We start from the raw sequence: 25,372 nt of genomic DNA on the forward strand, positions 1-25,372 counted from the left end.
CTTGTGATCCCCTCGAGGGGGCATGTGAATAAGGAATCCCAGACAGACTGGGGGGCCTCTTGCAGACCTGAGAGGGACATTCCAGAAAATTGGCCATGTTCTTCCTCGAGCTGGAGGGGAAGGCGAAGGCTGGCTGGAGTTTCCAGACCTGCTGTGCGCCCGGGAGGGGCCCCCCACAGAACCCGGCTCTGTGTGGCCAGAGGGTGGAGTCCTGAGTGTTGGATGGGCCCCCCGGATGGGGGGGGACACCGACAGGATGCCTGGCTCTGATGCCCCTTACCCCCTGCCCGCATCCTCCGATTATCCGTGAGGCCTGCTATAGCGGATGTTCGCTGAGCTCGAGCCCGACCATGTGCCCGGCAGGCGGGCTCCGTGCCAGGCGCTCTGCTCTGCGTTCATTGATCGGCCTCGCCGTGAGAGCAGCCCCGACGGGCCGGCTGGCTGCCGCGTGTGCTTGGCACAGGGGTGCTGGGCGGAGCAGTGAGCGCGGGGGGAACCAGCCCATTCTCTGCTCCCCCAGCCATGCACACCCTGTGCGGAGCTGAGTAGCCGCAGCCCCTCCCGGTTTATAAACGAGGAAACAGAGGCATTCGGGGGCAGGGAGCCACTGGGATGCCAGCCCCCGTTTGGCTCCAGCGCCCCCACTTAGCCGTGCTGCCTTTCAGGCGCTGCGGGGACATCCGTGCCCTAAAGGAGACTGCACGGCGCGTGGGGGAGGCGCCCACCTGCCCCTTCTGGTCCTTGTGCTGTGTTGGAGAAGTGGCCCCCGGGGACTCCTCTGGGGCCCAGAGCCAGTCTTTCCTCATTCCTGCCTCGTTGCTGATTCTGTCCTGGGGTGAGGCAGCCTCTGTCCCCTCTGGCCTGTGCCTCATCTGGAGTCCCATTCGGTGAGGCAGCCTGAGAGCAGGGGCGGGCCCCTGGTGGCCTCTGAGTCCACTCAGCCCCTGTGCTGCGGTATCCTCTGTTGTCCTCTGCTGAGGCTGCCCCTTCCCCGTCATCCTGCCTGTCCCTGTTCAGCCTTTCTGGAGCCACTCTGCTCTGCATGTCAAGGGCCCTCCGCCAGCCCCAGGGCAGAACCCCCAGGAACTGCATTCTCGGCCCTCAGCCATGGCCGGCTAAGCTCCCTGGGCTGAGCACACTGGCCCTGACCTTGAGGAGGGCCAAAAGGTGCAGTGTACTCCCGCTTTGAAGGTTGCCCCCCTCCCCACAGCCCGGGGTCCTCGGGGTCCTCTTGTTGCCCATTGACATGCCTCCTTCCAGCCCTGCCTCCCAGGCCTCCCTGCGTAGCCCCTCTGCCAAAGGCTTCCCCGTCGCGGGGGGCGGGGGAGGTGTAGACCCTTAGCGACTCCTCACAGCCCTAGGAGGCGAGCTCCATCGCCTTCCCTGTGGTGGTGGCTCGGGGATGGCCCCTGTCGTCAACCAGCAGGGGCCCAGAGCCCGTGTCCTTCCCGGTGGGTGCTGGGGTGGGGCTTGGCTCTTTCACAAGATACGGGTCCCCCGGCTAAGCTCCCTTGAGCACGTCCTTTCTGTGCCTCGGTTTCCTCTCTTGAAAGGACCGTGGTCTGGAGCTGCAAGTGAGGCACCCAGCAGCCTTAGGTGTTTACCCAGTAGTGGGTGCGTCCCAGCTTCCGGGTCCCAGACGGAGGAGCCCAGGGGCTGGGGCTGCTGGTTCTGTTGCCTAACCCCCCCCCCCCCCCCCAATAATTACCAGCTAAGCCCGAACTTTCAGAGGCCAGGGAACCCTGGCGCACATCTGCTGTCCCTTTTGTGGCTCACAAAGCCTGGGCGGCGCAGCTGATTAGCATGGATGGGGGAGACATTTGCATGTAATAGCTCCCGCCTGGTCCCCCTAGGACTCTTTTCAGAAAAGCCAAGCTCTTTCTTTGTCTGCCCCTTCTTCTCTTGGGGTTGCCCTTCCGCACACCCCACAATTCAACTCCTCTTTGGGTTCCCGTCCTGCGGGGCCTGGAGGTGGGGCTGGCCTCCCCTGCCCCCCCCCACCTGCCCAGCCACGGACGAGCCCTTTGAGGGGAGCCCCCTTGCAGGGCTCTGACCTCGCGGAGCTGTTGCTAGTCCGTGGGGTCTGGTGCTGCTAGCGCCCGGCCCTTCTGCAGCCTGGGTCAGCCCGGGCGGTTGGGGGGGAGATGGTGCAGGGTGGCTGGCGGCTCACGTTCCCCGGGGTGCCGCCGTGACCGTGACCGGCAGCTCTCAGTCAGACCCAGTAGGAGCCGGGGAGGCCTGTGGCCCTGGTGGTGCTGGGGCCACGGGGGACCTTGCTTCCCCTTGTGCCAGCAGGAAACCCCCTGGATGGTTGCCTCTCAGGTCAGGGGCCTTTTCCATCCTCCACCTCCACCCCTAGCCCCATCAGTGTCTGTCCCAGTGTCCTGTCACCTGTTGCTGGGTAGTTCGGGAAGTGTCCTCCTCAGAGACTTGTGTTCTCGGGGCCCCTCCTGAAGGAGACCTGCCGTTTGCGGTTTCAGGCTGCCCTGCACGCTGCCCACCCTGCCACCCGGTGCCACCGGGGTGCCCACGGAGGGGGCTCGCTGTTGAGTTCCTGTGACTCTTCTCAAAGGAACGAACACACACACTGTGCGATCCCATCCCTGCTTTAGAAAATAACCTGTTGCCGATAGAAATAAGGGCCCCTATCTGGTCTCCTCCCAGGAAGGTAACAGGGAAGGAGGTGCTTTCCATACTTGGGGCCCTTTTAGAAGGGCCTCAATTTAGACCCATCCGGGAGCTTGCGAGGCCTAAACCGAAGACCTTCCCAGGCACCGGGTAAAGCTGGCCCCCTCTCTGCCTCGGCCAGATGGCTGCTTCCGTGTCCCTGAGGAGCGCTTAGTCCAGCTGGTCCAGTGGCCGGATGGGAGCTGGGGGGATAAGGCCAGAATTCTGTCTGGGGCTCCACTCTCTGCCTTGGGCCAGAAAGCCTTGGGGACACGGCAGCCACGGTGGGTGTTTTGGGCCAGTAACACCTACTCTGTACCCACGGGTATCGGGCTGGATAGGAAGTGGGTGTTAGTCCCCAGCACAGTAGGGAGCCGTGGGAACTCGCCTCTCTCCTGGGGCTGGCAGGGAGGGAGAGGCTCTGGGTAGCAGAGCCCAGATTCTGACCTGGTTCTGATGCGAGCTGGCGTTCTGGGAAATGTGCCTCACTGTGTGGCCTCCCTGATGCGGGGAGAAGGGCTTCCCTGGGTGACAGCTGTTTGAAATGCAGGCCCTGCTGTGGGCTCACTGCCCCTCCGCCCGTCACACTGAGAGGGGTGTGGGTGCTTCTCTGCTCCAGCCGAGAGCCATCGCTGAGAAGTCCATGCCGTCCAGCCGCTTACCTTAGAGGGACCCTCCGGTCACAGGCCCTTTCCCACCCCCTCCCCCCACCCCTGGCCCTCTAGCAGGTTGAGGGAGGTACGTGGTCACACTTGCTTACTCTGGGACACCCCAGACGCCTCGAGTGGGCACGAGACCTCCCCTGCTATCATGACTGCCATTTGTCCGGTTATCTCTTGTGCCCAGGGTAGAACTCAAACCGCTCAGGAGGGTGGAACCTAGAAAGTTCTCTTCCTCCCTCCTGGTCCTGGCCCGTGTCCCACATCACCTGTCGTCTTCCGGTGTGACTTTCCTGCCTGGATTTTCCCTCGGCAATCTCTCCCTGGGAACCCACTGCACCCGAAGTTCTGCATGGTTAAGCCCTGGGAGAGCAAAGTGGCGCGGTGCCAAGGACGTCTGCCTTCTAGAGGCAGCCACGAAGCCATTCTGTCGGTGTTTCTTTCCAGAAGAGCCCCCAGACCTACGGTGTGTGTATGCTTGTCTGACCCCCACCCCCCGTTTTCCCGTGGCACCTGGATGTTTGCCGGCCCTCACGCACCACCCCCCCGCCCCCGGCTTGCTACTGGCTGCACCTTCCTTCCCCCGTTCAGCGGGCAGTTTGGTTTTCAGCTGCTTTGGACATTCCCCGGGTCTGGGTTTATCTTCGCAGACACTGGCAAGTGGAATTCCAGGATAAGGCCCCGAAGGGCTGGCGGGGGGGGTTCTGGGTGGGGAGGCCCTGACAGATGCCCTGGGAAGAGATGCGCAGAGGCAGTCCGTTCCCCCGCTCTGCCCCCGCGGCCCGGCCAGGCCAGAGGAGCCCAGGGTGACCTCCTGGTCCTTAGACACCCCCGGGGCCGGCAGCTGTGTGGAGCGTCTCCTGGCACAGCATCGGAGGAGCGGGCTTAGGTTACTTGGCCGAGAGGGAGGCCAGGCCGGCTTAGGCTTCCCGGGGTCGGGTTCTCTTCTGAGACTGGCGCGGGTCTGCTGAAGCGTGGAGCGGCCGCTCCGGCTGCTGCGTGCTTGGTGCCGTGCTGCCCCCCACATCTCACGGAAGCCGGGCCGCAGGGAGGGCGCCTTATCCACTTGTGAGCCCCCCTTCCCGGATGAGGCCCCTGAGGTCGAGAGTGAAGGCAGTCAGGCTTCCGCACCGGTCATGTCCTGTCCCCCCGGGGGCTGCGTCACTCTCACCATTTGAAGATGAAGGAACGTAGGGCCACAGTCACACAGCCGGAGAGTAGCAAGTTCGGCCCCGAACCCCGATCTTCCTTGATGCCCATCATTTCTTTTCATTTCGATTCATTGCAATTTATTTATTTATTTACTTATTCTGTTCAATTAGCCAGCAAAGAGTACATCATTAGTTTTTTGCATCGTGTTCAACGAGTCATTCGTTGAGCCGAGAGTGACCTCCTTCCTCTCCTGGCCACGGGGACGCCACACCACACAGGGACGGGGTTGGGGGAAGCTTCTGGTGCCCACAGTTTGGAAACTTGGTTCCTGCTGCCCGGCACGGGGCGCCTCTGGGACACGGGGGCCCTTCCGGGAAGGTGAGCCCTGCATCACCCAGCGCCTGCCTCGGCGGGGGTGTCGCCTGCTCCCCGAGGCAGGCTGTGATCTGCCTGCACCCCACGTGCACGTGTATCAGAGCCCCCCTCCCTGAGTTCCTTCTGGTCCCTCTTACCCTCTCTTCTCTGTGTTGGGCCACTGGCCTCCCGCTGGCACCCGGGAGTGCTGGAAGGCTGGGGCCCAGGGCCGGGCGGGAGCTGATGGCCCCAAGCAGGGTAGGCTGAGGAAAGCACCTTGACTTTTCTGCACCTTGTGCTCCTTTTCACCTACCCCTCTTTACGGCCGGGTGGTTTCCCCTGCAAGGTGCACGGCCTGTCTTGTGTGTGGTGGCGGGAGGTGATCTAGTGAAAGTCCTCACGTTTGGACAAGCAGTTCTCCACCCCCCCACCCCCCCCCCCGTGCCCCAAGTCTGCCAAGATAAATAGCTTTAATTAGTCCTCGTTTGATGGCTGTGATAGTTTCCCCGCTAAAGAGGCAGGGACTTGGAATGTGGCCCGTTTCCCCCTGAGCTGGTGACGGCTTGCCTGTCTTGCCCTCTGCCTCTGTTCTCCATGCTACAGCCTCCCCCCGTCTTGCGTGAGGATGGAAGGTTCCACGGGGGGAGAGTGTAACTCCAGGCCTTTGTCCTTGTTCCACTGGGTCCCTCTGACCCAGGTCTGACCAGCCTGAAGGACCCAGTGACCCTCTGTGTGTCCCATCACTGCTTGTTCCAGAGGGAGGGGGAGGCAGAGGAGGGCAGTGTGGGCAGGAAGTTGACTGTGTGGGTGCCCAGTGCCCAGCGTCTTCAAGTTAGCTTAAGTGATCTTCCCGAGGCCACGCGTGCCGCCAGGGCCTAGGCACCGGGATCCCCACGCCATCTGCCCCCTGCACGTAGGGAAGCAGCCTGGCCTCTCAGACTCCACGCCCCAGGCCCACCAGGTAGGTCAGCATCCCCCAAGTGCCCCTGGGTCTGGGCGCCATGGTAGCCACGTGTGGACCTCTGGGCCTGTGCTTCTCTGGGTTATCAGTTGGGCAGCGGGGTTGGGGGGAGGGCGTTAACTAAAGATTTGACGTGTGACCGGCCACTTGTCTGAGAAGTGCTGGAGGACCTCAAGGAGGAGGTAACTGCGACATGGGGAAGAGAGGAAGGGCGCTCTGGATCCTGGGAGCCGTGGAGGCCAGAAAGAAGTCCTGCCCATGGTCTGGGGGTGGCGAAGGCCAGTGTGGCTCAATGGGGGACTTGGAGGAGGGGCTTGTGAGCTCTGTGAGGAGTTTGTGCTTGTTCCAGAAGGCTCTGGGAAACCATCGTCTAAGCAGGAGAATGGCCACAGCAGATTGGCCACATTAGACATTGTGACCAGGAGGTGACGGAGGCCCAGCATGTGTCCTTGGGACCATCTGGTCATGCCCCTGAGACAGGCGCCCGTGTGTCTGCTGCTCCCTGAATCAGCCAGCTTGTTCGAGGCCCTCCTGGGGGCCAGGCGTTGGGGTCGGCCCAGGGCTGAGGTGCTGAGCGAGGCACGTCCCTTAAGCCTAGGGCCGGGGAGGCCCCTGTGCGGCAGGGTCCCCCAGCTTCTGCTGCCCAGGGAGCCATTGAGAAGGGGGTGTCTGGGTTGGTTCTGTAATGGTTAGGGAGCAGGCAGCTCGTCCCCCTGCCCCAAGAGCCGCTGGCTTCCCAGCTTCCCTCCTCTCCTGCCTGGCCTGCAGCTCGTCCAGCCCTGTCCCCGAGGCCGGCTCAGCACTCAGTCCCTCCAGGTGCCGCCTACGGCTGTGGGAGCAGCCGGACTCCCCAGCCTCTGGAGACCCACATCTGCCCATCCCGCCTGGGAGTCTAGCCCAGCAGGCTCCCTGGCCGCAGCCAGGCTGTCTTGGGCCCCTCCTTCTGCCAACTGGGGTCCTCTGAGGAGAAGCAGCCTCCTGGGTGTCTCCTCTACTCTGAGGACTGACACTGCCCGCTTCCGGTCGCTGTGTGGGTGGGGGCCTCCCCACACCAGCCACATGGCCCAGTCGGCTCCATCCTGACACTCCTGCCTGTCTGGAGATGGTGTCAGACCCCCCAGGGTAAGAGCTCGGGGCCACCAGACTGTTGCCCTCTGCCCCCACCACGGGTCCAGGATGTCCCCTGAGCTCCTCACCGCCTGGCTGCAGATCTGAGGTTCCCAGGGCCCCCTCCTCAGGCTCAGTGCATTTGCTGGAGCGGCTCACAGAGCTTGGAAACCGTTCCCTTCCTTGATCGGTGGTTAATGTAGACAGGATAGAATTCGGGAGCAGCCAGAGGGAAGAGGGGCGTAGGGCAGGGTGTGGGGAAGGGGCGCCCCTCTCCCAGCGCCAGCTTGTGCTCACCAGCCGGGAAACTCTCTGAGCCCCGTCCTTTGGGTTTCATCTTGATGGAGACTTTATACACAGGAATGATTGATAAGTCCTTAGCCACTGGAGGCCTAGGAGGGGGACTGAAAGTTCCAGCCCTCTAATTACTCGCTTGGTCCCCCTGGCAACCAGCCTCCATCCTTAGGGGCTTTTGGAGAGTCGCCTCATTACCATAGACTCAAGTGGTCCGGGGGGGCTTTGACGGACTCACAGGAGACCCCTTTATTGTTCTTATCAGCTCAGGCACTCCCAGAGTCCTGGGAGCTCCGTGCCAGGTGTCTGTTCAGTATAAATCACAACATGCCAGCCTCCTTTTCTCCCTGCCTTCCCATGTGCCTCTTGTTCTCTTGCTGGAGAATTCGTTCCCACTCCTTATCCCAGCCACAGTCAGGTGCCATCTCTGGGCTCCCTCGGGGTCCCTGTGCCCCGGCAGCGGTGCCCGTTACTTGTGGGTCCTTGTCACCACCCCCACCGCCTGTCCTCACCTCCTCGGGGACCGGGAGGGTAACTCCACTTCCCGGTGTCCAGTGAGCCAGCAGGGAGGTGGGCGGCAAGGGTTCAGCGCCCAGCCTCTCCGGTTCTAGGTGCGCTGCTGGCTTTGTGCAAAAGTCGTGTCGGCGCACGGCCGTGCTCGCTCGCGCATGGCCTGCGTACAGGTGAGTCCTAGCAGCAGGGACTCTGCGGCCTGCCAACCCCAAATATTTACTCCCTGCTCCTTTACAGGGAAAGCTGGCCGACACCTACCCCAGGAAGCACAGTCGTGTCGCGCAGCGCCTTGGTTAGGGGCACAGAGCCTGGGGCCGGTCAGCTGGGCCACGCGCGCGCTGTGCGACCTCGAGAGAGACTCTTCACCTGTCCGAGCCGTGCTTCCTCACGGATAAGTGGGGCAGTAGATAGACACAGAGGTGCTCTGAGGGATAAAGACAGGACACAGTGTGGCTCCTGGAGAGTATTGGTGCAGTGTGGGATGCCAGCCCTATCCTGGTCTCAGCAAGGGGTGGGCGGGTGCTGGGCCTGGCTCCCTGGGGGCGCTCGGAGCTACAGGGGCCTGCCCTCTTGGGGAGCAAGGTGCAGGAAGCTTCTCCCACCCTGGGCTTCCCATCAGTACACCATCATGCTGGCCCTGTGTTTGTCCCTGGGCGAACTGGTCCCCAGTCCCCTGGCATCGGAGCCCCAGTGGGATGCCCTGCAGCGGAGCAGGTGGGAGGCCGGCCCGAGGTGCCAGGCTGGGGCCAAGAGCCGGCTGGACGCGTCTGTGGCACGATGACTACTCCCGGGTCCAGGTGTGTTTCCCGCGTACTCCTCTGTTCAGACCCTGCTTTGGGAGGAGAACCTCTCCAGAGAAGCCAGCCTGGGGACGGGGCCCCTCCCGAGCTCTGCCGCCCGATCGTATTACTGCAGGGCAGAAACCCCAGCTCCGCTGACCTCAATCACCAGGAACCCCGCACAGCCTCGTGGCCAACAGCTCTCCCTGTGGTCACCCCCACTAAAATCATCATAGCAGCCTTCAAAGCCCTCTCCCTCTCCCTGTCCCCCACCGCTCTGGGCCCTGTGCTCCCAGCCCCTCAGTAGGCTGCCCTTGCCCGTGTGACAAGGGCATATCGGTTTTCTCATTGGGTTTCTGGAGGCGGGGCACAGAGTCATTCCTGCCTCTCCCATGGCTCACCCAGTGATGGCTGGATAAAGGGGCGACTAGAGCGGAAAGTGCCAGCCTTTGAGTTACCAGGAGGTTTCCTGGCCAACAGAGGCACTCCTGTGTGTGTGTGTGTGTGCATGCGTGTATGTGGTGGGGGGGGGGGCGGTGCGTACCTAATTGCCACTTCTGGGTCCAGGCCCTAGACCTCTTGCCTGGGGGGAGACGCTCTCTCCCAGGACACCCCCGCATCCTGTCCCAGGGAACTGGCCAGAAGACGAGGTGTGCGTGCTGGCTCTGCTCATCCGGGCCTGGGGGACCCTGGGCAGTGAATGAGCAGAAGCCCCTTGTGGGCTGTCCCCTGGCAGGGGTAGACAGAGCGCCACCCCACTCCTGTCCCGAGGGCCCATCCTAGTGAGACAGCAGAGTAGGCAAAGGGGAAAAGGCTTGTTCCAGGCTAGGAGCGGGCCTGCTGTGAGACCGGAGGGGTGATGAATGAGGGGTATGGGTCACACAGGGCCTTCCAAGAGCTTCGATTTCCGAGTCTTTTAAATACATGGAAGAAGGGGCACCTGCATGGCTCAGTGGGTTAAGCCTCTGCCTTTGGCTTAGGTCATGATCTCAGGGTCCTGGGATCGAGTTCCATATCCGGCTCCCTGCTCAGTAGGGAGCCTGCTTCTCGGAACTCTCCCTCTGCCTACCAGTCCGCCCACTTGTGAGCTCTCTCTGTCAAATAAATAAAATCTTAAAAATTTTTTTTATTTTTTTAAAATAAAAATAAGTTTTAAATAAATAAAATTATTTTAATATTAATTAATATAAATAAAATTAATAAAATTTTAAGAATTAATAAATTTTAAATAAATTTAAATTTTAAAAAGATTTTATTTATTAATTTGACAGAGAAACAGCAAGAGAGGGAACACAAGCAGGGGGAGCGGGAGAGGGAGAAGCAGGCCTCCTGCTGAGCAAGGAGCCTAATGAGGGGCTCGATCCCCAGACCCTGGGATCATGACCTGAGCCGAAGGCAGACGCTTCACCGATTGAGCCACCCAGGTGCCCCTAAATAAAGTCTTAAAATAAATAAATAAATAAATGGAAGAACATGGTTCAGCTTTTTTTTTTTTTTTCCTTTGGTTTGTTGAATAGTTACCGAGCCCTTTCTGTGTTCCTGGGACTTGTCTGTGGGGTGGCGTGGCTGTGGCTCTCACAAGGGGCAGGCTCCACGGGCCACGGTTGCCTCTGCCACGGTGGGACAGGTCAGGTCACTGGCTTCCCCGGACGCGGCCAAGCTCCCCTTGGCCACAGGTCCTCGTGGTGGCTCGCCGGGCGCCAGCTCGCAGGGGGCGCCTCGGGGGACTGGTCGGGTTGCCAGGCTGCGTGGGAAACAGAGGCCCTCCTCGTCCGCTTGCTGTTCCCCTGTCGCGGCCGACAGATTGGCTTTATCTCCCGCCCCAGGAGGGCCGTGGAGGGCGGCACCATGCCGGGGTCCTTCCTGGGACCCACTTCCGGCTGCATGCGGGAGCCGTGGGGAGCCACGGGGGACGGTGTCAGGGGGCCTGGCCGCGCCTTCCTCCCAGGACGGGGGCACCTGGCTCCGGAGGGGTGAGGAGGGCTGGACCCAGGTCTGGTGCTCAGACTACAGGAGGGGAGAGCTCGGGAGCTGTGAACACCCGAGGCCCCTCCTATCTGCGTTCATGCGCTGGGAGCACTTTTCTTTTTCTATGGAGATAAAGTTCACATAACATAAAAACAAATCCCTTCTAGATTCACAGGATGGGGTGACCACCACCCTTGTCTGGGTCCAGCACGTTTTCATCACCCCAGAGGGAAACCTCGAATCCATTAAGCTGTTCCTCCCCATTCTCCCTCCTCCCAGCCCCTGACGGCCACCAGTTTGCTTTCTGTCTCTGCGGATTAGCGGATTCTGGATGTTTCATATAAATGGAATCACATGTATGTGGCCTTTTGTGTCTGGCTTCTTTCAATCACCGTAATACCTCTGAGGTTCATCCGTGTTGCAGCCCGTGTCAGGATTTCAGTTTTTTGTTTTTTGGGTTTTAAATTTACTTCTGTATTTATTTAAAGATTAAATTTTTTAAAATTTTATTTATTTTTATATTTTATTTATTTAAAGATGATTTAAAGTTTACTTCTTTATTTATTTAAATATTTTATTTATTTATTTGACAGACAGAGATCACAAGTAGGCAGAGAGACAGGCAGAGAGAGAGGGGGAAGCAGGCTCCCTGCGGAGCAGAGAGCCTGACGTGGGGCTCGATCCCAGGGCCCTGAGATCATGACCTGAGCGGGAGGCAGTGGCTTTAACCCACTGAGCCATGCAGGTGCCCCAACTTATTTAATTTTTTAGTAATCTCTACACTCAGCATGGGGCTTGAACCCTTAACCCCAGGATCAAAGAGCTGCTCTGTCTTCTGACTGAGCCCACCAGGCGCCCTGGGACTTCATTCCTTGTTATGGGAGCATAACACCTCAGTGCGTGGGTCTGCCGCATTCTGTGTGTCCGTCCCACAGGTGACGGACATCCGAGCTGTTGCGACTTTCTGGTTCTTGTGAATAGTGCTGCTTGGACTATTTGTATACGGGTGCTCGTTTGGCTGCTTCTCTCATCCTTTTGCGTACTTTTGCGTACGTACCCAGGAGTGGGGTGGCTGAGTCAAGTGGTAATTTTATGTTTAACTGTTTGAAGAACCACTAACTTCTCTTCCACAGCGGCTGTGCCATTTCACGTTCCCACGTCCCTCACAGGGTGTGAGGGTTCTAGTTTTCACGTCCTTGCCAAGACTTGTAATTTTCCCCTACTTGTTTTAAATTATAGCCATCCTAGTGGGTGTGAAGTGATGTCTCCTTGCGGTTTGATTTCTGTGTCCCCGATAAGGTTTGAGCATCTTTTCATGTGCTTGTTAGCCAGTCCTGTATCTTATTTGGAGAAACGTCCCTTCAGGTCCTTTGCCTGTTTTTAAATTGTGTTCTCTTTGGGCTGAATAAATTCTTTATATGTTCTGGACACAATCCTTATCAGGCATATGATTTGTAAATGGTTTCTCCCATTCTGTAGGTAGTCTTCACTACTCTTTTTAAAGATTTTTTTTTTTGAAATATTTTATGTATTTATTTGAGAGAGAGAGTGAGAGAGAGAGCAGGAGAGGGGAGAAGGTCAGAGGGAGAAGCAGACTCCCCGTGGAGCTGGGAGCCCGATGCGGGACTCGATCCTAGGACCCTGGGACCATGACCTGAGCCTAAGGCAGACGCTTTACGGATTGGGCTGCCCAGGTGCCCTAGTTTTCACTTTCCTGATAGTGTCCTGTGATCACAAAAGTTTTTCAGTTCTGATGTTCAGTTGATCTAGTTTTGCTTTTGATGTCACCTCTAGAAGTCTTTTGCCAAATCCAGGTTCAGGAAGATTTACTCCTCTGTTTCGTCCTAGAAGTTTTACAGTTTTCAGCTGTTAACGTTTAGGTCGTTGATCTAGTGGAGTGAGGCTTTAGTTGTGGTGTGAGGTAGGGGTCCAGTTTCATTCTCTCGCATGTGAACATCCAGTTATCCGTGTACCATTTCTCAAGATGATTTTCTTCCCATCGAATGCTCCCGGCACCCTTGTTGAATGTCAGGAGGGCCTGGCCGGCTCAGTTGGTGGACTGTGGGATTCCTGACCTCGGAGTGTGAGTTCCGGCTCCACAATGGGTGTAGAGATTACTAAAAACAACATACAACAAAAACTTAAGGGGTGCCTTTATTCTTTCTCAAGGTGGTTTTGGCTTTCTGGAGGGCCTGGGACATTCCGTCCCATTCGTGTTGGTGCTGGTGTCTGTGTGCACAGTTCGTAGTTGTCTGTTTGATGAGTGCAAAGGCATGTTGCCAACATCACGAGAATTCACTCTTGGTACTTCCCTACTTCTTGGAAGCAGGGGAGCATTATTCTCCAGAACCACATGCTGTTGTCACGCCTGGGTCATTTCACGTTGTCACACCTGCACCCTCACGTCCCCCACCCCCCATCGTCCTCTGTAGCTTGTGAAAAGGTTTTCATGATCTGGAACCATCATGAGAGGACCAGAGGAAACGCTTTTGCCAAGCAGACGACACAGATGGCATGTCTGTCCGGCCGCCCCCCACCAGGACCTCGCTGGCTTATTGGTCTGTCCTGTTTCTGGTGCTGCCGAGCTTCACCATGTGGCTGGGGTTGGGGGCAGCGCGTCCTGCACTTGTTGAATGAAGGAGCGGGACTGGCGGTGGCGGCAGCTCGCGGGTGCTGTGATCCCTGCGTGCGGGGCCCAGCGCTTACCCTACCGTTAGCCCCATTTGATGGATGAGAAAACCAAGGCTCAGGGAGACGGAATGACCTGTCCAAGTCCTACTGGGAGCAGTGCGGGTGGGGCACGGGCCCAGACCGTCTGGCTTCAGTGGCCGCGCTCGTAATCCCGGCGCCACGTCACTACGAGAGGGAAAGGAGTCAGGTGAAGGTACGGAGGCACCCCCTGGAATTCTTTCTTGACCCCCAGCCACCCTGCTCAGGGATGAAGGCCCACTGTCCCCCCATGTAACAGAGCAGGATTGCGTTCACACAAGACTCCCTCAGTGGGGCCTAGGCGAGCCATCTCAGTGCCGCCGGATGACCTGGGGCCTGGGCCCCAGGAGGTGCCCTGTGAGGGTACGTCCTGGCAGCGGTGCCCCCAGGCTGGGAGGTCCTGCTTGGGCCCATGGCGCCTGGCCACCCCTCACCTTACTCTCAGCCTTGGTCCCTCCGTGCACAGCCCTCCTGTCCATTGGCCACACGTTGTCCCGCCTTCCCCGGCCATCCCCTCTTCCTCGGCCTGGGCCATGTGGGCGGGCCCCTGTGGCAGGCGCTCCCCGAGTGGGCTGTTGGGTACCCCCGAAGCATCTGGGGGGCCGTGACGAGAGGGAGGTGGGGGGGCAGGGACACGACTCGCACTAATTCGGCGGGCGGGGAGCCTCGCTCGGCTGGCCCTGGGAGCTGCTGGTTCATGCTCGCCTCTCTCCTCCCGCAGACGAGGACGTGTGTGTGTTCAAGTGCTCGGTGTCCCGGGAGACGGAGTGCAGCCGCGTGGGCAAGCAGTCCTTCATCATCACGCTGGGCTGCAACAGCGTCCTCATCCAGTTTGCCACGCCGAACGGTACGTGGCCCTTCGTCCTGCCGGCGCTTGGCCCGAGGGGGACCTGGAGCCTGGCGGAACCGCGGCCCATCCCTCTGTCCAGGGTCGCCGTCACAGAGGATGCCCATGCGGATCAGTGTCCGCTGTCACCGCCCGGAACATTCTGCCCCAGACCTCCCCTTGCTGAGTCCTTTGGGCCCTTCTTGGCTTGGCTCATACCGCCGTTCCTTCAAGAAGCCTGTCCCCGACCACCTGGCTGCCTCCCAGGGCTCACGGGGGAGCCCATGGGGGGCTGTCTGGGACCTGGGCCTCCTAGAAGCAGAGGAGAGGGGCAAGACATGGTCCCGAGGCACAGAGCCCTGTTCCAAGTGCACAGAGAAGCCACGGGAGGGTTCTGAGCAGACCCTTTTTGGGGCTGCTAGTGGACGCAGGCGGTCTCCACACCACTGCTGGTGGCTCGTGGGGGTCAGCAGTGGGGGTGACGGGGCGCCTGGGGCTGGAGAGCGCGTGAAGGTGCGGCAGCCCGGCCTGGTCACCGCCACCGATGCCCAGGAGCCGCCCAGCTGTCCTGGTGCCACGGAGGAGGAGGTGGCGGGGGAGGGTGGTGGAGGAAGCAGCCAGGTGACTGACCGGCCCCCCGCAGAGGCAGCCCCCCCACTCCGTTGCCCTGCTTGCACAGACAGCCCCGAGTCCGCCTTTACACCGCTCTAGGTCCTGCTGGTCTGGTGCTGCTCTGTGGAGATTTAGTTGACTCTTTTCCCTTTTAATTCTCTCAGTTTTTTAAATCGAGGTAAAGTACGGGTAGCGAAAATGTGCCACTTGAACCCTTCCTGGGGCCGAGCGCGGGGCCCTCCCGTGCGCTCCCGCTGCTGTGCGGCCGTCCCCGCTGTCCGCCTCCAGGACTTCATCTGCCCAGGCTGTGCGCCTGCAGTTTTTAAAAGCTTGCCTTACAGATTCTGTTCTCCTTTGAAAACGCTGTGTTTTCACACAATGCTGTGTTTTCACAAAAACGCTGTGTTTTCACACAACTTGGCCCTCGTGACCATTTTGAGTGGGCGGTCCCGGGGCAGCAATTACCTTTACGTTGTGGTTCAGCCCCCCCGCCCCCCGCTGCACCCCACACAGACCCTGCCGGGAGCCGCCGGGTGCGCTCGCCGTTATTTGGCTGGGGCAGACCCGCAGGCCTTGACTGTGGCTCGGCGGGCGTGCGTCCTCCGAGGCTTCGGCCCGGCTCATCCCTGCCAGCCTCACAGAGCATACGGGACGCCGGCCTTCTTGTGGTGGCCACCAAGGGGCAGATTGGCCTGGCCTTCTCCAGTCTCAATACTATTTGGGAAAGAGCAATCGCCAGGCTTGAGTGCTCGAAGGGAAGAGTTGGGCTGTGCACTTAGACCGCCCCCCGAGATGCCACGTGTGACCTGGCTTCCCCCTTCCAGATTTCTGTTCCTTCTATAACATCTTGAAAACCTGTCGGGGCCACACCCTGGAGCGGTCGGTGTTCAGCGAGCGCACAGAGGAGTCCTCTGCCGTACAGTATTTCCAGGTGGGTACCCGTCACCGCCCCAGCCAGGCTGTCGCCACCGGGTGGCCCCTGGGAGGCCGCACAGCACAGGGCGGGCTCACCCGGGTTCTCGTCCCGGCTCTGCCCCTCGCTGGCCATGTAACCTTGGGCAGGTGTCCTTCACTTGCGGGGCCTCAGTTTCCTCATCTGTGAGACGGAGATGCCAGGGCCTGCCTAGGAGGGTTGCTGGAAGTATGTGAGTGCAGGTGGAGCTCGGGACATGAGCGCTCGGAGTCACGGGAGCCGGTCGCCCCGACCCCGTGCTGTAGGTCAGGCCCTGGTCCAAGCGCTTTGACACACACAGAGGCACTTGATCCTCCCAACAACCCTAGGAGGTAAGTACTATTATTGTCCCCATTTTACAGATGAGAAAACTGAGGCTCAGAGAGGTTAAATGACTTGCTCCAAGTCACACAGCTAATATGCAACAGAGCCAACACGGGAAGCCAGGTCTGCCTGATGCCAAAGCCCGTGGCCCGGCGCAGGTGCCACGCTGCCTCCCGCTCGCCCGTTGTCTCACAGAGAGACCCCGCACCACCTCACCTGTCTGGCGCCCTGAGTTCTAGGGTTCTGTTTTGATCGACAACTCTGCTTCGTTGGGGACCCTAAGATGGGGCAGGCGGCCCCCCCGTCCCAGGACCCCTCCCGTGGCAAATTCTGACTTCTCCTGGGTTGGTGTCCAGGTCCAGGCAGCACCTGGCTGCCTACTTCGGCCGCGGTGACGGTGGCGGTGTCCCTCCCGGGGGCCACTCTGGCTTTCTGCTCCCTTCCCTGGAGTGGCCGGCAGCTGCCACCAGGGCCTGGCTCGCCGGAGGGGGTGCAGCCTCCTGAGGGAGGTTCGTGCCCCAGTGGGCCCTCCTCTGTCACAGGGCCGGCCGGGGCCTCGGCCATCTGCCTGCCGCGTGCCTTGTGCCATTGGCCTGTCTCTGTTCCAGTTCTATGGCTACCTGTCCCAGCAGCAGAACATGATGCAGGACTACGTGCGGACGGGCACCTACCAGCGCGCGATCCTGCAGAACCACACAGACTTCAAGGACAAGGTGAGCGGGCCCGGCACCCGCCGGCAGAGCCCGGCCTCCCTCCGCTGTCCTAAGTGCCTCTTGCCTCCAGTTTCGAGCCGCGGTGCTATGTCCTCAGCCCTGGTTACGTTTCTCTTTGCTCGTTGATTTGATCTTTAATTTTTTTTCTTATTACAAAAGCTAACTCTACTTTTTGTGTAAAAAAAAAAAAAGTAACCTGGTGTGTATAATGTAGGTAGGGAAAATTCTGTCAGTTTCCTGCAAACCCACCTCTGCTGCCAGTCAGGGGACCCCCCCCCCCATCTATCAGCGTATGCATTTTCAAATTAGTTAATTTAATAGCTTACAAAACAAGATCTGTTCTGTAGGTTCTTTATATAAAACACTTTCCTCCACCTAATGCTACACCTTGGACATGTGGGTACACTGTAATTTATCTAGTTCCTGTCCTCGTTGCTTTAGAAATCTCTTTCCTCTGGGGCCCCTGGGTGGCTCAGTTGGCTAAGTGACTGCCTTCAGCTCAAGTCATGATCCTGGAGTCCCAGGATCGAGTCCCACATCAGGCTTCCTGCTCAGCAGGGAGTCTCCTTCTCCCCCTGACCCTCCACTTCTCGTGCTTTCTCCCTCTCTCGACTAAATAAATAAAATCTTAAAAAAAAAAAACCCAAAATACCTAATTTAAAAAAAGAAAAATCTTTTTACTCTTACCAAGTAGCATATACTCGTGATTAGAAAGAAAGACGGGAGCCTCGCTGACCCAGCCAGTGGCACGTGTATGTGACTCGAGCTCAGGGTCATGAGCAGATCTCTGGACCCCGGCCCCGACAGTCCCAGCGCCCCGACTGGGTGCCCCCGCTGGGCTTGCTGCTATCCACAGAGCAGTTCTGCTCCAGAAAGCTCATGCGTGGCGCCCCCGGAAATGCCGACTTGATTCGGCCCCTAAGGGAGCAGTCGGTCCAGTCCCGGGTTAGGACAGCCGGCCACATGCAAGCCTGGGCTCTTCTAAGGGTCCACATCCTGGGGGCTGAGCGGCCCTTGCGGGTGCCGGGCAGCTTCCCCACCCCAGCCTAGCCGTCAGCATACAGCCCAGAGATCCTGCCACCGACCGCATGACACCCCCACTCTGGGCTCCTTCCCTCCCTGTTGGGCTGCTGAGGACCCAGAGGGACACCGTTTCACATCTGTGGAGAACCACAGCCCTTGGCCCAGCGAGTCAAGAGATGTGCGTTTGGGCCAAGTGGAGCCTTCCCCGGGCACCGCTCCCATTGCTGGGATGCCCTGCGGGGTCAGGGGTCAAGGGCCGCCCCTTCCTGCCCCATATGTAGGCCTGGCTGGTCTGCCTTGAGCCTTAACAGTCGCACGGCAGGACTCAGGGGTGTCCTTGGCGAGTGCTCGCTCCCAGAGAAGCTGCAGGCCCGCTCGTGACCGCCTGGCGTCTGCCGTGCTGTGTAGACTGATCACAGCGCAAACTCTCCTTTCTGAACCTGGCCTGAGAGTGTCACGGTCTGAGCAGCCTAGCAGTCTTCAGAAACCCCTGCCTGCCACCCTCGGATCCAAATGAGGGGCTCACATGCGTCCAGGTGGCTCTCAGAAACCAGCCGTGGGCACGGCCAGCCGGGGCTGCAGGGAAGGGGGGTGCGGGGCCCGGAGTGCACCTGACGGAGCGAGCACCCCGGGCAGGCTCGTCCCTCACGATCACCATCCCCTTCACCGGTGCCTCGTTCTCCCTGCCCCCTCCTCCTCCAGATCGTTCTTGATGTTGGCTGTGGCTCTGGGATCCTCTCGTTTTTTGCCGCCCAAGCTGGAGCGAGGAAGATCTACGCGGTGGAGGCCAGCACCATGGCCCAGCACGCAGAGGTCAGCAGCCCACGGCGACCCCTGCTCGTCCTCGTCCTTGAGCTCTGTGCCCCTCCCCGCCTGGGGAAGCCGGCCCTGCCAGGGCATGTGCCCCCTCGGGGACACTGCTTTTCTGTGGTCTCTCGTGTCTAGAACCTACTGGCTAAGGGAGGGAGGGGCTGGGCCTGAGGCCGTGTGTCCTCCACGACGGGGTCCGGGCCCGTCTGGTGTCCTCGGAGGCTCCTGATTCTGGGGCTGGACTGTCTGGGCGAGTGGCCCTGCTCTGAGCCCCACCCCCCACATTTGTGCAACGTGGGAAGCAACAGGGTTTCGTTTTCTTTTCTCCTTTCCGAGCCCTGAAACCTTCATTCGCAAGGTTCAGAAGCTAAAAGCCGCAGAGGGTAAACGGCAGATGGTCCCCCCGTACTCCCAGCCCTCAGGGCCCCCCCACCCCGCAGGAGCCGGAGAGTCCTGTGTGCAAGTTCTCCCGAGCTGTCCCGGGCTCCGCACGCTGGCGGGCGTCCTCCTGTGACACAGCCCAGCACACGTGGTGCTCTGCTCCCGAACAGCCTGTCTGGGATGGTCTGTGTCCCCACAGGACAAGCTTCCTCACTGTCGCTTCCTCACTGTGGCTTCAGAGCATCTCTTGGCCCAGAGGGCGGGGTGGGGGGAGCGAGGAGGGGGGACCACTGTTTGTCGCCATCGACCTTCGGTCCACTCGGTGATCTTTGCGGTACAAACACCTCCTGCGCCAAATCCTGACGCACGTGTCCCCCCTGTGCTGTGCGGTCCCATCCGTAGGACACGTGCTTAGCACTGGAATCACTAGATTGGGTGCGTCCAAGTTTAGCTTTGGTGACTGTAGCAAAGCCTGCTCGTCCTGTCTCCTCTCTTCAGCTTTTGTCCTCGAAGGGGAGAGGTGACCTCGGGGCTGGGGCTGCGGTGAGCTCCCGACAGGCCGTGGCTGCTGATGGCCGTGGTTAGGACGCCAACGTGGAGGCAGGGGATTGGCGGCCACGTGTGGGTCGCAGCCGTCCCCTCAGAGGAGGGGTTTGGGGACGAGCCATGGTGTGACTGGGGGCAGGGGTCCCCATGACACCTCTGGAACCCCTCCCTCCCCCCGCCCACAGGTCTTGGTGAAGAGTAACAACCTCACTGAGCGCATCGTGGTCATCCCCGGGAAGGTGGAGGAAGTCTCGCTCCCCGAGCAGGTGGACATCATCATCTCGGAGCCCATGGGCTACATGCTCTTCAACGAGCGCATGCTCGAGAGCTACCTCCATGCCAAGAAGTACCTGCGGCCCGGGGGTGAGTGTCCCTGCTGGCGTGGGTGGCGGCCGGGCCGGGGTCCCGTCGCAGAGCCCGTGGCTGCTGCCTGGTCGGTCCGACTGTGGTTCCTGACACTGCCTGCCTGTGTTGGCGGCCTGGGGGGCCGGGGGCGTCTAGGCCTTTACCCCTGAACCCCACCCGACCCCAGCTGGCTGTGGCTTCATGAGTCCTGGGCCAGACATCTGCCGGCCCGGCCCGAGTACAGAGGGCCCCCCCCAGGTCCCCAGAGACTATCCCAGATGACGGGGGAATCTGTGCCCTGGTGTCGTGGGGACGTGTCTGGCTGGGAATGGGGGTTGTGGTAGGTCCAGAGGTATTCTGCGGTGGCCGCCTTCCCGGGAGGCCGCCTTCTGTCTTCGTCCAGGCACCACAGACCTCACCCTGGCTTGGCAGGCCCCCGAGTTTCCCCGAGCCGAGGAGACGAAGGAGGGCGTTTGTGTGTGTGTTTGAGGGTGGGCTGGGGGCTCTCGGTATCAGGGAGCAGCTGTCTGTGTGCCCTCTGTGGCCTCCTGTCTGTGTCACTGTGCCTGCCTCTCCATGCGGCTGGGTCACTGGCTGTTCAGATCTCCTTATCTGGGTCACCGGGGGTCTGTGCGTGGGCGCCACGAACACCTGCTGGTGTGTCCCATTTCCGGGCATGGTTCGGGATTGTGTATGTATTTCGAGTATTTCTGTACAAGTAGGAGGGTGTGTGTGTGTGTGTGTGTGTGTGTGTGTGTGTGTGTGTGTGTGTACGTGCGTGCATTTCCGGGCATGGTTTGGGATTGTGTATGTATTTCGAGTATTTCTGTACAAGTAGGAGGGTGTGTGTGTGTGTGTGTGTGTGTGTGTGTGTGCACGTGCGTGCATGTAGCCTGGGAGGACCCTGGCCAGGGCAGAACATAGAAACTGGTGGACTGGCAGGCCTCTTGGGGACCGGGGTGCTTGTTGGGGGGGAAGCACCACTTTGGTCCTCAGGCCTCCTTAGATTTGGGCTGCGGGGAGCGACCTCAGGCTCCGCCCCTGGAGGAAGGACGTGGGCAGCGCCTCCCACTGCCGCCGCCGTGGCCCGTGTCACGCCTCTGAGCGGGAAGCCAGGCCACCTGGGGGCTTATCCTGGACCCACTCTCCTCCCTTTGTGTCCTGAGCTGAGCTGGCTGGGGCGGGGGGCGCGCCAGCAGAGTGGGCTCCTCTTAGAGGATGTCAGCAGCGGTGTGGCTCCAGCTCCGGTGGCCCCTGGTGGCTCACGCGGTCGTCAGGCAGCCGGAGCACGGTGGGGCTCGGGCCAGCACCCCCCACCCCGCCCCCCCGCCCTCAGCCTGCACACGCGGTTCGTCCCACCTCCGGACGCTCCGTGGCGGGCTGAAGGGAATCCCCTCCCCAGCAAATACCTTGAGGTGCCATCAGAGCAGGCGCCCTTGGCTCTGCCGTCCCAGGGCGGTAGCCGCGTCCTCCTGCCGGACGGCCTGGAGTGTAGCCTCCGAGTCGCGCCGCCCCTCCTCCCCCCCATCCCAGTGGCTTCAGCTGAGCCTCAGAGCTGGACGAGAAGGCAGAGTCCTGCCTCCGGGCCCCCCTCGCCTGCATCGGAGGGAGGGAGGCCCACATCTGGAGACCAGGTGACCCGGGGCCCGAGTTCCCCGGGCTGGTGGGACCTCCTGAGCCCTGGTGCTTGTTGCTGCTGCCGCCGGCTCCTCGGGCTGGTCATCGAATCAGTCCGAGGGAGGACCCTGCCCTCCCGCCCCTTCCCCTTTCAGGCCATGTCGCAGACCAGGGCAGCCCAGTGGCCCACCCTGTATGCCAGAGCTTGGGTTCAGAGAAACCCCCCACCCGGCCTCTGGCCTCATCCAAGGCCCGGACAGTGTGGCCAAGGGCTCACCTTCACTCGGTCCGGAGAGCTTTGCCTCGCCTTCCCTGGCTGCACGCCTGTCCGTGGACGACGGCACCCGCGAGACCCCGCCTGGAGGACGGCGCGGGGACCCGGAGGCCTGGCTGTGTGCCCCAGGCCCCACTTGCTTGCCCCTGAGGCTTTGGCGGGCGCCTTCCTAGCTCCCCGCCCTAGTAGTGGAACAAAAGGACAGGCCTTCCTGCCTCCCTGGCTGGCCGTCCGAGCGTAACGCGTCTGTGCGTGTCAAGTGTTCATCTTGGCTGCGGGGAGAGAAGGTGCTCACGACCTCTGTGTCGCGCAAACGCAGCGGTGAATGAGAGAGAGGCTGGGCAGTCCCAGGCTTGGGCATCTTGGGGCCATTTGGAAGCTCTGCCAGGCCCGTTGGGATGCTCCGCGCTGATGGCAGCACCCTCCCTGCCCCCGCCCCCAGGAAACATGTTCCCCACCATTGGTGACGTCCATCTCGCACCCTTCACGGATGAACAGCTCTACATGGAGCAGTTCACCAAGGCCAACTTCTGGTGAGTGTGACCTGCGTGTCCTGCCTTCTCAGGGACAGCCCGCTTCTCGCTTTCTCCTCATCCTCAGTAGGACCTGAAAGACTTGGGCTGGATGAGGGCCAGCTGGGAGAAAAGGCAGCCTGCCCCACCTGTCTCTCCTGCTGCTGGTGACCTTGCTGTGGGGGCTGGGGGCTTTCTGCAGGTACCAGCCATCTTTCCATGGAGTGGACCTGTCAGCCCTCCGAGGTGCTGCGGTGGACGAGTATTTCCGGCAGCCTGTGGTGGTGAGTGGGGCACCCAAGGCACTGTTGCAGTTAGCACGGGGCATGGCCCTCCTCTGGGGTGACGAGAGGAGGCCGTGGTCTTTCCTGTCAGGCCTTGTGCAAGCTGTGCAGCCCTAGGAAAGCCACCGTCCCCACTGAGTTCTTGCTTTGGCTGCGACACAGAAGTCTCACGTAGGAATGTCGGGGGAAAGTGGCGGCGCGTGGAGAGTGCTTTCACACGCAGTAAGCACGCAGGACGTGCCGACTGCTGTGGGGCTGATGCCTGGTGAACTGATTTTGATTGATTTTAATTGAGATTTTTGAACTGACCCAGACCCGTGGTTCAAAAATCAAGAAAAATATAAAACTGAAAAGTGTATAGGCAAACAATATTTTTTGTATATCTTTTCAGAAGTTTTATATCTAAACGTGCATATACAAATATGTGTATATGTATAAACACACACACAAATACATCTATATGTATATGATCCTTTTTTTTTTTTTTTTTTTTTTTTTTTCTCAAAATGCAGCATAATCTACATACTCTTTTTCTTCCTCTGGCCAGAGAACATACATACAGAGAACAGAGAAATGTGATTTCAGTCCTTTGAAATTTGCCTACCGTTGCTTTATGCCCACTTACATGGTCTCTTTTGGTTAAAGTTCTGTGTGTACTTGAGAAAAATGTGTATTTATCACGTGTTGCGTACAGTGTTATATTGTCAGGCCACATTAGTTAATCATGTTGGTCTAATCTTGTCTATCTCCTAATGTTGGGTGGTGGTGGAGGGAAGTTTCTGCTTTTTCCTATCGCTGGTTGTAGATTTCCTGTTCCTGAGTTTTTGCTTTATGTTTTTAGGCACCAATTTATTAAGTGCATACAGGTTAGGATTATTGTATCTTCCTCTTAGATTTATCCTTTTGTCATCATAAAAAATGTTCCCTTTTTTCTCTCAAGTACTACTAGTTGCCCTAAAGTCCCCCCATTTTTTTTTTCTTTTTCCTGTTAGTAGTTCAGCTACCTTGGCTTTCTTTTGGTTAATCTTCGTACAGTTTGTTTTTCCATCTTTCTATTTGCAAACCTTTCTGTGTCCCTATTACTTAAGGTTTGTTTTGTGGAAGCAGCACATATTTGGGATTTGCTTTTTAACCAGACTGACATTTTTTGTCCTTTGATTACAACATTGAGACCATTTTCCATTTGATGTGATTACTGGTCTTTAGGGGTATATTTCTCATCTTTTTAAAATTTATTCTAAACTTTTTAAAAAAATTGTTATTGTTTCCGCCCACTTGATGTTTTTCACTAGTTTTGGGGAGACTTTTGGGCACTGTCTCTTTAAACACTACCTCTGCCCCATTCTCTTTCTTCTCCTAAGACCTTTCGTCTCAGATGATTCTTAGGCTCTTTTCTGCATTTTCCATCCTTTTTTTCTCGAATTGCTTCATTTTTATATTTCCTACTGATCCATCTTCCAGTTCCAGTCTTCTCTTTGCTGTTTAAGCTGACTTTCTAATTCCTTTTTTAAAAAAAGATTTTATTTATTTGACAGAGAGATCACAAGTAGGCAGAGAGGCAGGCAGGGGGGCTGGGAAGCAGGCTCCCCGCTGAGCCGAGAACCCCATGCAGGGCTCGATCCCAGGACTCTGAGACCATGACCCGAGCCAAAGGCAGAGGCTTAACCCACTGAGCCACTCAGGCGCCCCTGATTTTCTAATTCTTAATTTCAGTTCTAGGATATCATTTTGCTTATTATCTGTGTCCTCTGAAATTCTTCTTTTTTTCTACCTTCTTTCCCTTGTACATCTCTAAGTTTCTGGTCACTTTTATTATGTAGGTGCTAAGTGTCTTTCTCTTTTTTGTTTACTCTCTTAGTTTTTGGTTCTCATCCTTTGGTTCTCTCCATATACCTGCTTATTGGATGCCAGAATGAAATATGGAGACCCTGGATGATGTTTTCCCTCCCAAGGATTTGTTTTTCTTCAGGCAATTAGCCATATAGATAGATCACCTTGGCCTTGTCAGGCATTTGACATATTTTGAGGCTGCTTTTCAGACTTGACTTTTGCTGGGTTATTTCTTGGCTTCCTGTAAAGCAATGATTTTTTAAGCGTTTTGGTCTCAGGTGACCTGTTCACATTCTTAAAAATGGAGGATCCTAAAGAGCTTGTGTTAATGTTCTAGCTATTTCTGTGCTGTCAGTATCTCTTGGTATTAAAAATTAAGTCCAAGATGGGGCGCCTGGGTGGCTCAGTCGGTGGAGCATCCGACTCTTGATCTCACCTCAGGTCTTGATCTCAGGGTTGAGTTCAAACCCTGTGTTGGGCGCCATGCTGGATGTGGAGCGGATTTAAAAAAAAAAAAATTAAGCCAAAGAAATTTAAAAATACATGTTTTAAAATAACAGGCCCATTACATGTTAACATAAATAGTATTTTTTTTAAAGATTTTATTTATTTGACAGACAGAGATCACAAGTAGGCAGAGAGGCAGGCAGAGAGGGAGAGGAGGAAGCAGACTCCCTGTAGAGCAGAGAGCCTGATTGGGGCTCGATCCCAGGACTCTGGGATCATGACCTGAGCCGAAGGCAGTGGCTTTAACACACTGAGCCACCCAGGCACCCCCATAAATAGTATTTTTTAAAAAATTTTTATTTATTTGACAGAGGGAGAGAGAGAACAAGCAGGGGGAGTGGCAGGCAGAGAGAGAAAGAGAAGCAGGCTCCCCATAGAGTAGGGGGAGCCCTATGTGGGACTCAACCCCAGGACCCTGGGATCATGACCTGAGCCAAAGGCAGTCGCTTAACTGACTGAGCCACCCAGGTGCCCAACACAAAAACGGATTTTCCAAAACTTTACAGTGAGAACAATTGGCTTTTTAAAAAGATTTTATTTATTTATTTGACAGAGAGATTGAGAGAGAGCACAAGTAGGCAGAACAGCAGGCAGAGGGAGACAGAGGAGCAGGCTCCCCGCCGAGCAGAGACCCCGATGTGGGGCTCCATCCC

At 58.2% G+C, this 25,372-nt stretch overlaps 1 protein-coding gene across 2 annotated transcripts in view; it reads left to right on the top strand.

The window, feature by feature from the left end:
• The window catches only part of CARM1 (coactivator associated arginine methyltransferase 1), a 40,511-nt gene that overhangs the window by 11,275 nt on the left and 3,864 nt on the right, over positions 1-25,372 (top strand). For both annotated transcript variants that reach the window (XM_045990505.1, XM_045990506.1), the window contains exons 2-8: positions 13,885-14,010; positions 15,426-15,532; positions 16,486-16,590; positions 18,316-18,426; positions 19,536-19,713; positions 22,029-22,119; positions 22,301-22,382. In XM_045990505.1, the coding sequence (XP_045846461.1) occupies positions 13,885-14,010; positions 15,426-15,532; positions 16,486-16,590; positions 18,316-18,426; positions 19,536-19,713; positions 22,029-22,119; positions 22,301-22,382 (800 nt within the window). The remainder of the gene's footprint in view (positions 1-13,884; positions 14,011-15,425; positions 15,533-16,485; positions 16,591-18,315; positions 18,427-19,535; positions 19,714-22,028; positions 22,120-22,300; positions 22,383-25,372) is intronic.

The sequence above is a fragment of the Meles meles genome, chromosome 20 (genome assembly GCF_922984935.1).
Source record: "Meles meles chromosome 20, mMelMel3.1 paternal haplotype, whole genome shotgun sequence".
Lineage (NCBI taxonomy): Eukaryota > Metazoa > Chordata > Mammalia > Carnivora > Mustelidae > Meles > Meles meles.